This window comes from Dermacentor andersoni, chromosome 8 (assembly GCF_023375885.2).
Source record: "Dermacentor andersoni chromosome 8, qqDerAnde1_hic_scaffold, whole genome shotgun sequence".
NCBI lineage: Eukaryota > Metazoa > Arthropoda > Arachnida > Ixodida > Ixodidae > Dermacentor > Dermacentor andersoni.
In genome coordinates this window covers 132,783,889-132,800,237 of record NC_092821.1, presented here as the reverse complement: position 1 = coordinate 132,800,237, position 16,349 = coordinate 132,783,889, and the positions used below count along the sequence as shown (strand labels likewise).

Below are 16,349 nucleotides of genomic sequence, written 5' to 3'. Positions count from 1 at the left end.
CGCAAGCCGCTTGCGTCCCTTAAACTAATACTCTCTAGTATGTGCCAGGAAGCGGCGCTACCTTGGTCACTGTGTAACGAGCCGTACTGCTGTGCCATTACCACAAGCCCGGATTCCGAATCTGCAAGATGCAGAATTTATCCTGCGAGCGCCCTTTGGACAAACCCGGGGCTGCGCCGAAAGGCACAGCGCCCTAATTCTCCCTTGACAAGTCAAGATGCTGAGCCGTCAGGCAGTGGTGTCCTCCGGAGAAGCATCGGCGGGCGACCTGTTCAAACGTGTCGCCAAGTGCCAGACAGCCCGGCGCCGTACCTCCCCTTGCCTGGAGGTCACCGCGCCCGCCAACTTTGAACGGGGTGGCCAGCGCGGTCGCTGGTTGGACCTCTCGGACGACCGTCGAGTGCTCACTTTGTATTGGGCCGTTTGAGTGATAATGGCTTCTGGGGGCTTATAAGCCGCGGCGCGCCGCCTGGAAAACGGGATCCGCCGACCCACCGGGAGCAGAGTGCCGCTCTCGACTGGAGTGAGATGTGTCACGCGTTTTCGCCGGACGGCGCCGTGCGAGAACAGTCGCGTTTGCTGTGAGCTCTCGGCCCCAGTGTCGATCCCTTCATGTCCTGTATAATGACCTGTATATAATGTATAAAGTCCCTTTTGTTATTCTCACCGACGCCTGACTCGGAGTCTTCGCTACCAACGCTCTGTCACGAAACGGGTGACGAGCGCTACGGGACCACCTCAAAGTCGTAATAGTGGTGCAGCGGTGCAAAGTCGTAACAGTACTCACTCTTGCTGACGTTCCGCGTTTGCAGGATTGATGTCTTTGGAGATTAGCGATCCAACGTTGGAGGATTGCGTTTTTTGTATCCTCAAGGAACGCCATGCATTGCGAAGGCTCGGTCGGCAACGGGGCCAGTCCTTGTGGAGCAGCGGTGAATATTGCCCCCCCCCCCCCTTATTTAAGAGTGATGGCTATCGTAGTATGGGGAACTACTGCGACATTATGTCGCATATAAGGACCTAATAACGTGCACGTTACATACAAGTTACTTGGTGCGAAACATTTTCGTGCATCACTTCACGCAGGTGATAATTGGATCCATATATGTGTAGTACCCAATGTACCGTATAGGTTTAGCCAAACGCCACTGCATTTGGCGCCTTTGTTGCCACGCCAAGGAATAAGCAGATTTTTTTGTCCTTTGCTTTGTTGGTCGTTCACGTTGATTTTATTTCAGTACCACTCTACAAACACACTCAGTACATATGACTCGCTCGAGTGCAAAAAATAATAATAATAAAAAAATCAATGCCCCACAGCTTCAAGCTGCAGAGCAGTTGTGCGCAGTGCATGGTATCGCTTTATTTCTATGAACAATTTTTTTTTTTTTTCGGTGTCGCGGCTACAGTCATACTTCTCACGACAAGCGATGATGCGTTTCAGTCACTCATTAGACAACCAGAAGGCGCCCGAAACACTTTCCGCGAAACTTTCTTTCTTTTTAAGTGCTTTTACCACACGCATCAGCAGTTGTGCTCAAATTATTCGGTTTAATCCTTGCTGATCGTCTGCTCAACGCATGGTTGTGCACTCTGCGAATCGTTTATCGCATCATGGGCACTTCGACGGTTTTGCGGTTATACACTCAAGGCGGAGCTGCTACATAGCTAACCATCCATTCTTTGTTAGTTAGGCACACACCGCGCCAACGTACATACATTGTCGTCGACACAACACACACGGAACACGTGACATCTCTCTCCAGATCTTCCGTTTGCGTGTCCGTCTGGACGCTCCTCCGTCGTCTGCGGCGTGTTGAGCGAGCGCGCAGACCAAGCAAAACGCGTGTGCAGCACGTGACGTTTACGCTCGCGTGAATTTCAAAAAAATATATATAGATATGTATATATATAACTGGAACACCGAACCCTAGTGGTGAGTAACGTCCGTGGGACCTGTAAAGCGAACACTCTACACTGGTGTTGCCGCACACACAGGGTTGGTGCAAAGCCCGGGCTGCCGGCGGCTCCCGGTAGATGGCGCCACAAGTGTGCACTCATGAGTATCACTGGGCCCGGGCGCTGTGTTAGATGGATCCCCGTAGTCCCCGATGTTTTCTTATTACCTCCGAATTAAATTACACACACAGACGAAAGAAGCGCGTAGCTGTGTGCGGGTTGACAGAAGCGCCGAAGCGGCTGACTTGGGATACAGATAAGAGCGCGGCGTGAAGGATATTTTTTTTTTTTAACGGGAGGCCAAGTCAGCGGCTTCGTTTCTCCGGTCGCTTAAAACAAAAACTACGGAAATATATGTGGGATCTAGAAGTAACGGTGGCAGAATTTGTTTCGATGTTGGCACGAGGAAAATAAATTAAAAAAGAAAGCCGCAAAAACATGAGCTTTTCTTTTCCGGAACCAGCGCCGAACACGAAAAGCGGATGGAACTTGTTAGTTTTACATACCAGACCACAGATCATGCGCATCATCATGCTGTATATCTTTTACCACACACCTGCAATTAATAGCAAACAAAAGGGAGCGAAAAAAAACAACACTATTACATATTTCCGGCAGGCTGTTTGGTTCTGTCAACTGTGCGCACACCAGGCACATCAACTGCGAAACATCGAGTTTGCAGCTCGTAGTGTTTTTTGCGTCGGTTCGAAAAACGCATAGCCCACCATTCCCACATTTAGGACGGCATGCATGGATGCTTCGAAGAAGGGTGGCGACTTCGCTGCGACCCATCACCGGCACTTCCCTGCAACGCAGACTTGTTCACCGCCGCGAGCTGAACGCTAGCTATACTCCATCGCACAAGTCGTTTATAGCACTGCCTAATGTACGAGACGTACACAGGTAATATCCCCTACGCAGCAGAATATAGTTCCAGGCGTAACTATCTGATTGTTGGCGGTATTAGGTTTTCTTCCTCCCGCTCCCTCTCTCTCTTTGCTTGGTGCATGATACGTTTCAGTTATACGCGGCATGTTAGGACCTTTGCACGCATGCGCGTCGCGTACCGCGAATTACTGTGGCGGCCAGCAAACGCCGAGGCGCGGATGAACACATCTCGAGGTGCATTCGGCCTTTCTGTGGGCTAAGGAGTCCCGCAGCTTCGACAGCGCTGCGAACGACTTCCGAGATGGAGTTATACAGCGAGGTGCGCGATATAAAGTGGCGCGCGGGGAAGTTGGTTGGCGCGCAAACAGTCAAGTGAACTACTATCACGACGCCATTTGTACGCCCGCGCAAGGAACAAGCCACCATAAACCTATAGCACAGACTGAAAGCCGAGATAGGGTCCAACCTACTGACACGACAGACGACAGACTTGTGTGACAGACGTGTGAAGCGAAGCTATATGCGTGGACGACGAGTGCAGTTCCGAGACTGTCGTCCATACAGAAAGTAAATTTGCATCAGCCGCACGACTGGGTGGCTGCTCTGGGCGTTGGCGCTGGGGTTGCCATTGAGCTAGAATTTGTATACTGTCGGCAGTGACTTTACCTTAAGCCATGCCTTGCCTACCGGCAAAGAAAAAAAAAAAGCTACTTCGCCCTAGCTAGGCGATATAAAGCTGCAGAGATGGGGGACCCGACAGGGACGGAAAGTAAAATGATTAGAGCGTAAAAGTGGAGTGAGTGAGTGAAGACTATGTACAAAAAGGGCGAGAAACTGCTGCGCGGGAGCATATTTTACACAGCGGCGCAGTCGGGCACGAAGTTGCATTCATGTTAAGTCACTCTTACGCAAAAGTACCCGGCAGGCCGTTTTCCTCTTTTTTTTTTCTTCTGTTCTGCCTGTCGCAAGATAAGAAGATATAGGGATTTTTTTTCTTTCAGCCGCCTATATCGCAAAACACATTTTCAACCCTCGGCTATACTCGTTTTCTTGTAACTCTAGCGGAAGAAAGAAGAAAACGGAAGTTATTTTTCGACCACGTGATGCTGGCGCAGTCTTATAGGAATGTTTCGTTTAGATTTACTTCCTCTTCAGCCTGGCACTGTGTACGCGCAGGAGTTGTTTTTCGGGCGATATTGAAATTTCTGCAGAAGTAAGGTTTTTCCCGTTCGACGATACGGCTCTCGCATCCTCCAGGACTGGCAACGCGCGTCGGATGTTAAGCCTAACATCTATTCTAAACACTTCTCAAGCTTGGAGGTCGGATCTGCGTGCAATTTCACGCATGTATTGCTCGCTGGTTTATTTATATGCGTACGATGCATACGTATGTCACCCCGCTGCGCCGAGACTTTCACCGCGTATATGCCGCTTACGCGACAGAACCCATCCGCGCTTCCAGGTGCCAAAAGGCGTGGTCCTACATAGCCTCTCCTGCCGCTTCTACCCCAACACCACTAACGTATTTTTCCGAAGCTTCGAATAGCATTAAGACTAATGCGATTTAAACAACGCTGCGGTACACATTATTTTCGTTTAGTATAATACCCATGCAGGGAAGTAAGGCTGCCCTTCCGCTCAGACCGGAAGAAGGCGAACCAGGGACGTACTGCAGGCTCCGTCAGCGTGTTCCGCTGGGCGCCATTACCACAAACGTTTTGCATCCGTTTTTCCGCCGAAGCCAGAGCACGTCGCCTGCGCACGCTCCCTTCCAGCTTAAGCTAAGTAGAAACGGGAGAAGGGTGCTCCAGCACAGCCGACGCTAAAAGGTAGAACCGGAAGACACTTCAGCAACGAGGAGTCACCGAGGTGCCAGCATCGGCCACGAACGCCGCTGCTGTTCGGCCCGTGTGGACCGATATGTTGTAGGTGGAATAACGCCGCCTTCCCGGTCTCGTCTGCCCGAGGTGGCGCTGACGTCGCTACTGCCGGTGACGTGCAGCAGCAGAACCGGGCCGTAGCGCGTCTCGCGGTGTTGTAGTGAGCGCGCGCGGCGAAGAAAGAGTTTGCACCCCGGTTGCATCAGTATCCGTACGGCCCGTACTGCGAGCCGTGGTGGTAGGCGTACGGCCCCGGGTAGGCGGCGTAGCCGTACGGCTGCCGCTTGTCCGGGTAGACGGGCATCAGGTACTGCATGTTCTTGGCCTGGTCGGCCTTCTTCTCGCGTCGGAGGCATCGCGCAGAGGCCAGGAAGAGGATGCCGGTGAGCAGGCTGGTGCCGACGCCGGCCCAGGCCAGCATGTAGGACCAGCCGTAGGCGAAGTCGGTCACGCCCTTGCGCCGCAGGATCTGGACCGCAAAAAGCGAGGGAGCCGAGGTTGAAAACGGCAGGCGGGAGAAGGGGAGGGGGGCTAGCCACTGGCAACACCCGCATGTACACACACGAACATCCAAGAAAAGGCTTTCGAGAGCATGCTCCTCATGGAACATCGCTTGTGCATGCTTCCTTCCAGCCTAAGTGTAAACAAAAAAGGATGGAGTGGTCGACCTCCCGGTCTCAAAGACCACCCACACTCCTTACACCACTCCCGCTTTAATCCGTATTGGTCGACACAAAGCGGATGATCGTGCTCAAAGAAAGACATAAACACATAAATAAAGCACACACGCAGGCCCCCTTCCCCAGTAGCTGGCCCGACAAGCAGTAGCCCTGGGGGATCTTCTATGCCTTCCTGTAGATAAATTCCTCTCTCTAGCGAGAGAGCAGCGTGAATTATAGAACCAGTGCGGAAATTAAGGTTCGCCATGTTATAGATACTCTGTAGATATTTATCGATGACGTCTACAAACTGCACATCGAAAGGCTTTGCTGAACTCCTTAGTCCACGAATTTATACTCGTGATGAACTAAGGAACACCAATAGCTTAGTCGTAGGCGGTCGTGGAATGTGGTTGCCTTAAAAGAGTGCGGTAGCGCTTCAGTAGCCTAGTGCGTACGCAAGTATACCTCGCCCCACAGGGTTCCAGCATCTACAGAGAACGATGGATCGCCTATAAGCTGCTGAGACTATTCTAACACGCAGAGGGTCTCGAAGGCCATCGAAGAAAAGGCACTGATATACACAACGCGCTCTTATAGTTTCTGCGCACCTACACGAGATTTTCATGCTGCCATGTTGGTTCTTTCGATGAGTAATGAACAAACCTTCTGCTGGAATCTACAATGTAAACGTAGAGTTCTATGAACTGCTCATTCGGCTTCTTTTTTTATTTTATTTTTCTCGTTTACGCCGTTGTAGCATAATGTCTACGTAGCATAATGTATACGTCTGTTCTCTGTGTATACGTTCAGCCGAATTTAGGCAGATGAGATCTTCTTTGTCGCTGAGTTTACTCACTTTCTTTCTTTTAGAACGATCATCTATGTGCCTTCCGAGTAGTCCTACACAACAGAGCACATTAAGTCCTACATATATGTTCCAAAATATTTGGTCACTGGTTATAACCCACTTTCATGCAAATGTTTGCACTTTTTCCTTGCACTGTTTGAACGTAGCAACACGAAACATTATATATAACTGAATATATTGAACAACCGAGCTGATTAGCAAGAATTATTCTCGCCTAATTGCACGTATGCAACGCTTCAGATAACACACGCTGTTTGCCTTCGTATAACCTTCTGCGGCAATAAGATAGATGACAAACGTTAAATGCTTCGCCAATTCATTGACAAAAAGGAAGAAAGTAATCATCTTTGCATATCGTCCTGCCGTCATTCGGGGCTTTCAGAGATACCCTGGATATCGCGTCCGACACCACTTCGATCGTGATCCTTAGAACGCTACCCGAGCTCTTGAGCGGCTTGAGCAACGTGCCGGTTTCGCTCTATCGTGGGTCTTTTCAGGCCCTCAAGGTGGCAGCACCTGTTATACCGTAAGAATGATATAGAAATACACTCACGGCTGGCCAGGAGTAGACGGACTGGCTGTCGTGCAGCTTCTTAAAGTCGTAGTATTCGACGCCGTGCCACAGTCCCATCGCACCTGCCACCGTCAGGGCTGAAACGAAAAAAAAAAAAAAAAAGACGATTGAACGGTCACGCGCGATGTAAACATTCTGTCGTCGCTCTGCGGCCACATAAGCCAGAGGCGTGCAATAGTGTGTGTGGCATGCACAGGTAAGCCCAATTCCTTTGAATGATCATCTGCGCCAGTGCCACAGCGGGGGCCCACAGTCACATCAAAGGATACAGCGCACCACGGTAGAGTCCATGGGCCGTATACTGCGACGATCGATTCAGCGATACTGTCGCCTTCGCGTGACGTAGTGCTCAACTAGCCAATCAGCGCGCGCCTGACGGCGGTATTCTCCCGGCGCATCATATCTCTTCACGCAGAGATTATCGTCTGAAAGTGGAACCAATTCTCGCAAGAATATTGAAATATTAGAATTCGCGTTGCGTGTTGTCAGTAAAAGAGTGGGATGATCTGCAGGGACAAATAGTTACCCTTACTGATGCGTCATCCTTAAAGACAGAATTGCTGATGTATCTGGATCGAGCCAACATACGGCAACCCTAATCCGGTCAATATGCGCGAAATCGATATTTTACATGGTATACCTCTTGATTGTGAGATGACATCTGTAGTACTCTCCTGCTTTGATTTGTATATGCTCAATATTTAGTGTATTTATCAATTTCGTTATTTTCCTTGGTGTCTGTAACTCTGTTGTACCTTATGATTGCATAATAACCCCTCCCCCCAAGTGATGTCCTCTGGGCCCCTTTAGGGTATTGAAATAAACAAATAGATAAATAAATAAATAAATAAATAAATAAATAAATAAATACTATTGCCGAACGTGACCGTCGAAAATACGTCCCCACTTTGTAGGTGGAGCTCCACAGTTATACAGCATTGATAATTCGGTGTTCGGCAAAGCGCGTCACCAGATCGACCAACATGTTTGCGTAGGCCGGACGAGCAATTGTTCATGGAAATAAATTTGGGCAGCACCCATCTCACGATGCACGTCGACGTTAATGCGATTAGCATTGAAGCAACATGTGGCGACATGCTATGTTGCGCCACCACCCAAAACGAGTCGCGTATGCAGCGGGGCTCCTATCTCACGCGTACTACCGAACACGCTGCGCCATCAAGCGGTGCCACCGCGAACTCCGCGTGCGGCACCCGTGTGAATATATAATCAGACAAGATTGTCTCAGTATATGCTGTGGGTTCGATTCCGCCGATAATCGGAGAAATATTGAAAGTTGCGACGCATACGCAGCGACCCAAGTTAGCCCGACGGTTGGTTTCTTACCCTGTTCCCTCAGCACATCAGCCCGATGCTGTACCCATTAGGCCACGGGCACGAAATCGCAGCGTGTGCTACTGAAAACCGTTTCTTGCCGCCGCTGTACCTCGTATGGCTATTATGGCGTTGCGCTGCCCGAGTACGAGGTCGTGGGTACGATTCCAACCGACGTGCATGGCCTCATTTCTATTTTGTCGGAATGCAAAGAAACGCCCGTGTACCGCGCATTAAAGAAACCCAGGTGGTCAAAGTCAATCCGGAGTCCCCCACTACGGCATGCCTCGTGGTCCTGGCATTTGAAATCCCAGAGTTTCATTGCGTATTGAAATCTGTTTCCTCCGTTCGCCATAGCTAGGCTATGTGTTGCGACGCTGCTGTTGGGCACGTGAAGCTTCAGCGCTTGGTTCGCCCATAGCTAAGCCGGAATGTGCGCACTGATCGACGGTGCCGTGCTGGGGGTATCACATGTTGAGAGGACAAAAGAGAGAAAACGCGTTTACGAGTGGCAACGTGCCGTGTCAGGGACGCCCGCCCGGGCTGATTGACGGGCACCTCTCCGCCCCGCCGTGTGGATGAAGGGAAAAGCAACAACATAAACTTAAAAGAAAAAGGGAAACTGGGTGCACTCAATTTAGATGACACACCCGTCCGCAGAACGTACTGCATCCTGCGCATCAAGTGCACGTCCGGCCCACTACGCACTCTGTTCCGCTCTGGCGAGCCAATCGTTGTCCCAAAAGAACGCAGAGGGCGCTGCCACTCGCTCGCTCGCTGGAGCCCAATGCCGGTCGAAAAACAAACGACGCTGCGCACATCCCGGCGCGAAGAGCCTTTGTTCGACGAAAAGGAAGAGAAGTGACGAGACAGTGCACATATCCGGTCGATTGCCGAAAATAGGCCTTGGAAAATACTGTTTACTGTTGTTGCTCTACCTCGATCGTTCTTCACAGCGAGCGTTCTCGCACGAAATGTACGATTACTTTAGTTTCGAGGAAGAGATACCGGTGCAAGTGCGAGCTGTTTTGAATTATATGTTAGACAGTTTTAGTACAGCGTAAAATGCTTGCGTCAGTGTGTAACACAACGCGAACACTAACGCAGACGTATATGGCGCCCATCTCGACGTCTGTCCAAATGAATTCAAGGCGAACGCTTCCTTCAGGAGGTTCATGTTGTCTTCGTAAGGCGAGCACGTAAAGTGGACAGTGGTACAGCGGTAATACAGTGGTAATAGACTATCACTTTTGATGCCATTGATCTGCTATATGGTTTCAAAAATCGCTTAAATGACTGAACAAAAGATAAGCTACTGCAGATATACAAGGAAATATTTGCTGCAGATCAGCAAAAGGCAACATTGAATAGTCTGAATGTCAACAGTCGTAAATACGGTAATCGTACTTGACCTACGGTTGCGAGCAAAAGTCTGGAGGCCACCATATGCAGCTAAAACAAACATATTTTTTTCTTCGCAGCCTATAGGCATTCAGGCTGAAATCAACGGGCGCATGTTCGATCATTGTAGCACAATTGTAGGCTTCACGGCAGTGCTAGAAATTAAAATTTCTTGTTGATGCCCAATTTTGTAATTGCTCGACGCTGTCTAATGTAGAACGAATGCATGGGCGCATGCACAGAAATTAACAGGAACGGCATTGTTCTTACACGCAGCAGGGCCCTGACAACGCGCGGTGCCTTATTTCCGCAACTCAGCGCAGTCGTCTGCTTGAGCACAGGAGAGCAGACGACGCAGTCATTCATGGGCCTCAATGGAATGCTAAGCATCGGAATATGTTAATAATTATTCTCGATATTAAGCTCATGATTTAAATACTCGGAGTAGACCTTCACGCAGTAACACATTTTCTGCAATACATAAGACCTCGCGCAGCGACCTTATATGCACCAGCTGTATACGTTGCACGTAACGTATAATTCGACGCTATAGAGGCCGCGCATGCACACGCACGGATGCATGCAACCACCTTCTGTCACTTTATTCAAGTATTTATCTACCTCTACTTTTCTTATACTTCATTTTTCTTTCTCAAAACGTTCTGCAACACCCTAGCGCGCGAGAGTTCGCCACGAATTGTGCGCCTTACGAGCGTCGCATTGTTCTGGCGTGCTAAAAACCCTGCAGGCGTCTCCGTTCGCGCTGCCAAAAGGCGCGCGCTCGGGGTGTGTGTGCGTTGGCCTCGATGCAGACGAACAAAAACTGCGCTTACGCAGACGACTGCGGCAACGGCGGCGCTGGTCACGGCTTCGTTACGCGCCGATGTGCGTCTGTTGCGCGCGCTGCACGTGCGTTGGACAGTTGGGTGCAGCGAGCAGACGACAGGTTTTTCGGCGACGGACAGAACAGACGACATTTGGCTGACGCTGGTATGCCGTTGTCACACTGGTTAACTGCAGCGAACGTGCAGACGGCAACCTTTTTCTTTTTCGACGGCCGAAACAGACGATCAAAAGGACGCTGGACGATCAATTGCACGCTGGAATATCATTTGTGGGTATAGTTGAATTCAGGTGTCGTCTTTGTTTCCATGCCGTAACTTTACGAGAAGTAACCTTGCTTTCTCTTTCATCTGCGCGACACGCTGTTGCAACAGTGGCGCATTTGTATGAGCGTATTAGTTAACACTGCTCTCAGTTACTGACAATGCTTTCACCCCACCCGTCCCTCTATTTTTTTTCCTCCGCCTTTATGTTAGCCGCACTGAAGAAAACAGCAATAGAAATCATTACATCCTTAGTTATCTGCCCACATATATACGAATGAAACAGGCGCACTCTGCAGCTACTATTCTCTAGCCAAGCGCATGAATGGCTCAAGCTTTTGCTGACTTTCTAATGACTTTCGTACGGCTTTCGAATGGCAGCTACGGGTGCAATTTGCAACACAACGGGGTGCTATTAACTGCTACGCGAGGTCAGATGAGTATTGTCGATAAATAGCGCACCTGGAACTGGAACTGCTTACTGGAACCGGTTACGAGTTCGCACCGATAACGGACGTCGACTTTTACTAGTTTCTACATTGCCGTGCTTCGTAGGTGCATATACTTCAAACGTTGGCCCCATTGAGTTCGATGATGCAGTCCAATTACCTCAAGACAACTCGACAAGAATTACCACGCCATTAGCGTTTCGATCTTCAGATGCGTATATACTATAACTGCTCCGGTCTTCCTTCACCCTTCGTTGTATTCTTACAAGTACCCACACTGCGATCGAAGCGCAACGCTTTACCACGTGGTATGTGCTTGCGCAAGCGCCCCAGAGCTCACACCCATAACAAACCCCATCGCACGGCAATGGGAGGCAGCGCTGTCAGGCTCTGACTCGACGGACAACCTCAACCTGGTCAACCGAGCGAGAAGAGCAGCTATGCCCGCTGGACTCCTGGATTGAGGGGACCAACCAATGCACAGTGGAGGAGCTACCTACACGCTCGCGTGCTCTTTCGTATACAGCGTTATTCTCTCTCTCCTCGTCATCTTTCTTTAAGCACCGAAGACCTGTGGCGCCAAGTGTCCCAGGGAATTCCTAGACTTCCTGTCGAGCTTCTAAACGGCAGTGTAACGTCACTTTTAAATCGTTGAGTCAAGATTCGAACTTGGCTCGTGCTTCGCACTATATACCTCCAGTGGCAATGTCATCTGCAAACCAGAGATTTTTGAGATATCTGCCATTGATCCTCACTCCTAAGCCTTCCCAGTCTAATCGCTTGAATACTTCTTCCAAGCATGCAGTGAATAGCATTGAAGAGATTGTGTCTCCTTGTCTGACCCCTTTCTTTATAGGTATCTTCCTACTTTTCTTGTGGAGAATTAAGGTAGCTGTGGAATCTTTGTAGATACTTTCCAAGATATCTACATCAGCGTCCTCTACTCATTGATTACGTAATGCCTCTATGACTGCTGGTATCTCTACTGAATCAAATGCCTTTTCGTAATTTATGAAAGCCACATAGAGAGGCCGATTGTATACATATATGTATGGACAAATCGGGCGCACACACTCTATATATTCGCCAACTCTGGTTCTCAAACGGAGTAGACATAACTTTGTCAATTGCTTTATTTAGTTACGTGCAGATTACGTTGTCATTCACGTGAATGTTGCACGCAACTTGCAACGTTTTGCACGCGTATCTCCGTAGCGTGTGTAACGAGGCTTACAGCTCACGCCGACGCCGTCTTTCTGAAATGTCAAGGTGATCGCGCGCGTTTTGAGTTCCCGACGATACTAAAAGAAAAAAAAAAGAAACAGAAAATGAAAGAAACAAATACGCGGACCGGCTTCGGAGCCAACTGGAAAAGCGAAGGGCGCAGGCGTAATTTGAGCGCGCCAAGCGGCGAATTTCTTTTAACGCAGTTCTCTTTATTTCCTTTTCTCTCGAAACACCGGAAAATACGAACTCATGAGCACTTGCGCGCCTACACCTTCAACTCTGCTCACGTTGTTTTTTTTTTGTGCTTTACTTTATTATTCTCTTTTTTTGTTGTTGTTGTTGTTGACGTTTTGTTGAGCGCAGCGATCCGCCTCCCGCGGTGTTGTTCTCGCAGGAATGTTCCAGCTGCGCTGCTGTGTTGTTGCTCGGGGGAGGGGGGACAGACAATATACTACACGTATATACGCGCGCGCCGAATCGATTTTACAGAGTCCCCGAAGTCACCAACGCCGACGGCGACGTTCGCGCGCAAATCCGCGTAAGCGTTCCGTAACGCCGCTACAGCGTATATACGGGGATAGAAAAACAAAAGAGATGTATACACACACATACGCGCCTATAAAACGCTTTGCGAAAGCGAGCCGTCGTTGCGATTGGGAGGTATATTATACCAGGGCGGGGAGGCAAGACGAATAGGACCCAATAGCGAAACGCGTGCTCCGTTTCGTCGTACGCTGCACACTGCAGTAGTATCGCAGGCGTGCGACTCGCAATTGTTTACGCAACGCGCTCGATCGCGTGTTTTTCTGCGTGGGCTCGGACGGCGCGTGGTGAAGGTCCTCTGGGCGAACTGCGCGCGGAATTGCGAAAGCTGCTACCATACCGGCATGGCACGAGGGACTGCTGCGCATGCGCAGATTTGGCTAGCCCGTGAAGGAACTGAAAAAAAAAAAACATATATATAGCGCCGACCCCATTTCTTATACCGCAGGTTGTGGCAGAAACTGCGCGTTTGTGAAACACGGCGGACTTGTTATGCGGGCAAGAGGAGTGGGCGCATTGACTCTATACACAGTCGCGAAAAAACTATAATAATAATAAAGAATCAAAAATGAAAAACTCTTTACGGTTTAATTTGTTCCGCAACGATAATCGTGATCACTGTTGCGTGCGTTTGCTTTATGTTACGCTGTGTGTCCGCCATTTTTCTGTCGGGAACGGGAAACGTTGTTTACAGTGCAGTTCAGAACGGCCCGCTCTGCGCATGCTCCGACCTGGCAGGCGTCGCGTAGCAACGGAGACGCGCCTCCTCTGTATATAATTTTTCTTTCCGTTTGCCTTCTGCAGTACTTGTTATCTCTCCTTCTTAAATTTAATTTTCAGCGCTAACGACGCGTTCTTACTGCCAATTCAATTTATATTAACATGCCCACCTCGAGGTTACGCGGAAGTTCATGTTCCTGGCTGGCCAGGGAACGTACTATAGTGAGCGCTGCACGTTCCCTTCTGGAATATATCCCGCCAGATAGGTTCTGTCACGCTGAAGCATCCATGACGCTTCTTCGCATACGACGCGTAGAGTGAAATAAACGAAAAATTGATGTCGATTGTTTTGCGCGACCAAATCATGCCTTAAGAGGAAGTTTTAGCTTGCTCCTATCTAAATACACGTAAAAGGAGAATTCGTTTTTCTCAGCAATCACTGCACCAACCTTGACGACGTTTGTCGCATTTGAAAAAAAAAACTTGAAACCTAGTGACTACTCGTTTCGAATGTTTTATTTAGGTCGTGAATATTTGACTAAAAATTGGCAAAAATAGCAAACTTTCAGAAAACGAAACTATCAAGTTTACAACCCTGCAACTCAGCTATGAAAAATGAAATCACAATTCTGTGAATTGCATGTAATAGCACATTTATAAAGGGCAAAATTAATATGTTACACATGAATCTAAAAAAAATAGTAATGTGTAAATACAGCTTTTGATGAACCCTTGTACACAACGTATCATTTTTACGTAATACATAAATTGACATATCGAATTTGTCCGCTTTGAATGATCTAATGGATGACGTTTAGAGAACCGCAATATCTGTTATTGACGACGACCTATTAATATTTAATCTTCGCGCGTCTAGTTTTTTTCGAACTTCCGTATTTTTGAAAATTATTTCAACAAAATTCAGGCCCTAAATCGAAATTCGGCTTCCAGCAGACACTAAAATTTAACTTTTTCTCTCTAATGCAACAAATTTCCCTGAAATCGGTCCAGGGGTTGTTTCAGAAAAAAGTTTTTGCGTTTTACATGTATTTGAATAGGCCGCGTCGGAGTTTGGCCCGAGCTAAAGCTTCCCCTTAAGAGGAAGCTTTAGCTCGGGCCCAACTCCGACGCGGCCTATTCAAATACATGTAAAAACGCAAAAACGTTTTGATGAGATAACCCCTGGACCGATTTTGATGAAATTTGTTGCATTTGAAAGACAAAGTTAAATTCTAGTGACTGTTGGAAGCGGAATTTCGATTTAGGGCTTGAATTTTCTTAAAACGATTTTCAAATATTTGACCGTTTGAAAAAAATAGAGGCACAATGTTTACAAATTCATAGCTCTGCATCAAGAACTGATATCGCGGTTCTGGAAACGGCATCCATTAGATCATTCAAAGCGGACAAATGCAATATGTCATTTTACATCTTACGTGAATTTGTTACGTTGGTTACAACGGTTTTGCAAAAGTTGTATTTCCCTAGGATTAAATTTTTTTATATTCATGTGTAACATATCAATTTTGTCCGCTTTAGATGTACTATTAGATGCAATTCACAGAATTGTATTATCATTTTTAGTGGTTGAGTTACAGAGTTGTAAACTTGATAGTTTCGTTTTTTGGAAATTTTCAATTTTCACCAATTTTTAATAAAAAATTGACGACCTAATTCAAAAATTCGAAACCAACAGTCACTAGATTTTAAGTTTTTCTTTTAAATGCAGCAAACCCCGTCAAATTTGGTGCAGTGGTTGCCGAGAAAAACGAATTCTCCTTTTACATGTATTTAGATAGGAGCACCCGAGCTAAAGCTTCCTCTTAAGTTCTGTATATACTAAATTATCAGTACACCTTGCTGGACTAGTTGGCGAAACATAGCTGTTAGAAGAGGTGCGCGCAAATTAACACACATACGCAGACCAAGTATAAACAGGACGAGCATGATTAGTCTGCTTAGTATAACAGTTCGTAGCGATAGCAACTGTTTCTTCCATACTTCACTCTATATATATTTGCGGGAGTTCGCGAGATTTTGTGAGCTTCAGTGTGCGTGTGTGCGCGCGTGTGTGTATGTGAATGCGTGTGCTGCTTGTGTGGTCACTGCGCATGTATCAAGTGAAGCAAAAAGGGGGGAGTGGAATGGATCCGTGGGTCGCTGGCTGGTGATGGAGTGAGGCTACAACAGCTGGCGAGTTCGGTCAGCGAGTGAGTTCAAGTGAGCGAATGAGTCGGCGTCGAAATAGCCGTACTTGCGAGTTGTGTGTGCGTGCGTATGTGTGCACGTGTGTGTTTATGTGTTTGTACGATCGCGCACGCGCGAGTGTGTGTGCCATTATTACATGACGTACGTATAGGGGTGAACGTGATGAACAGCCTCACCTGCGAGTATCTGCAGCAGTCCCGTGGCGATGATGTTGCTGTTCGAGCGCTTCCAACAGCCGGCGATGCCCGTGAAGAAGGACAGGAAGGCGAAGAAGAAGGATATGATGAACAGCGCCACCACAGAGCGGGCCATGTCTGCGTCATCAGAGGAGCAGGTATCAGGAACGCGATCACTTATTTGCATATTCATTTGGAGCGCCTTATATAGCAGGGCGCGGCGAATGAATTCAGTGCACGATGACCATGCTTGCATGCAACTCCCATGATATATGTCTAACCTATTATTTTATACGTGCACGCCTTTCATCCTTTATTTCGCAGTTTCGTACAGCTACGTTATACATTGCCGC

General features: G+C 48.2%; 1 protein-coding gene across 1 annotated transcript in view; it reads right to left on the bottom strand.

Annotated features, from left to right (window-relative positions):
- Positions 1-1,165: 1,165 nt before the first annotated feature.
- LOC126525707 (transmembrane protein 114) overlaps positions 1,166-16,349 on the bottom strand; it is a 104,009-nt gene continuing 88,825 nt past the window's right edge. Inside the window, exons 3-5 of the mRNA XM_050173622.3 lie at positions 15,997-16,134; positions 6,811-6,908; positions 1,166-5,196 (exon numbers count right to left, since the gene is read on the bottom strand). Of these exons, the coding sequence (XP_050029579.1) occupies positions 4,930-5,196; positions 6,811-6,908; positions 15,997-16,134 (503 nt within the window). The 3' untranslated portion in view covers positions 1,166-4,929. The remainder of the gene's footprint in view (positions 5,197-6,810; positions 6,909-15,996; positions 16,135-16,349) is intronic.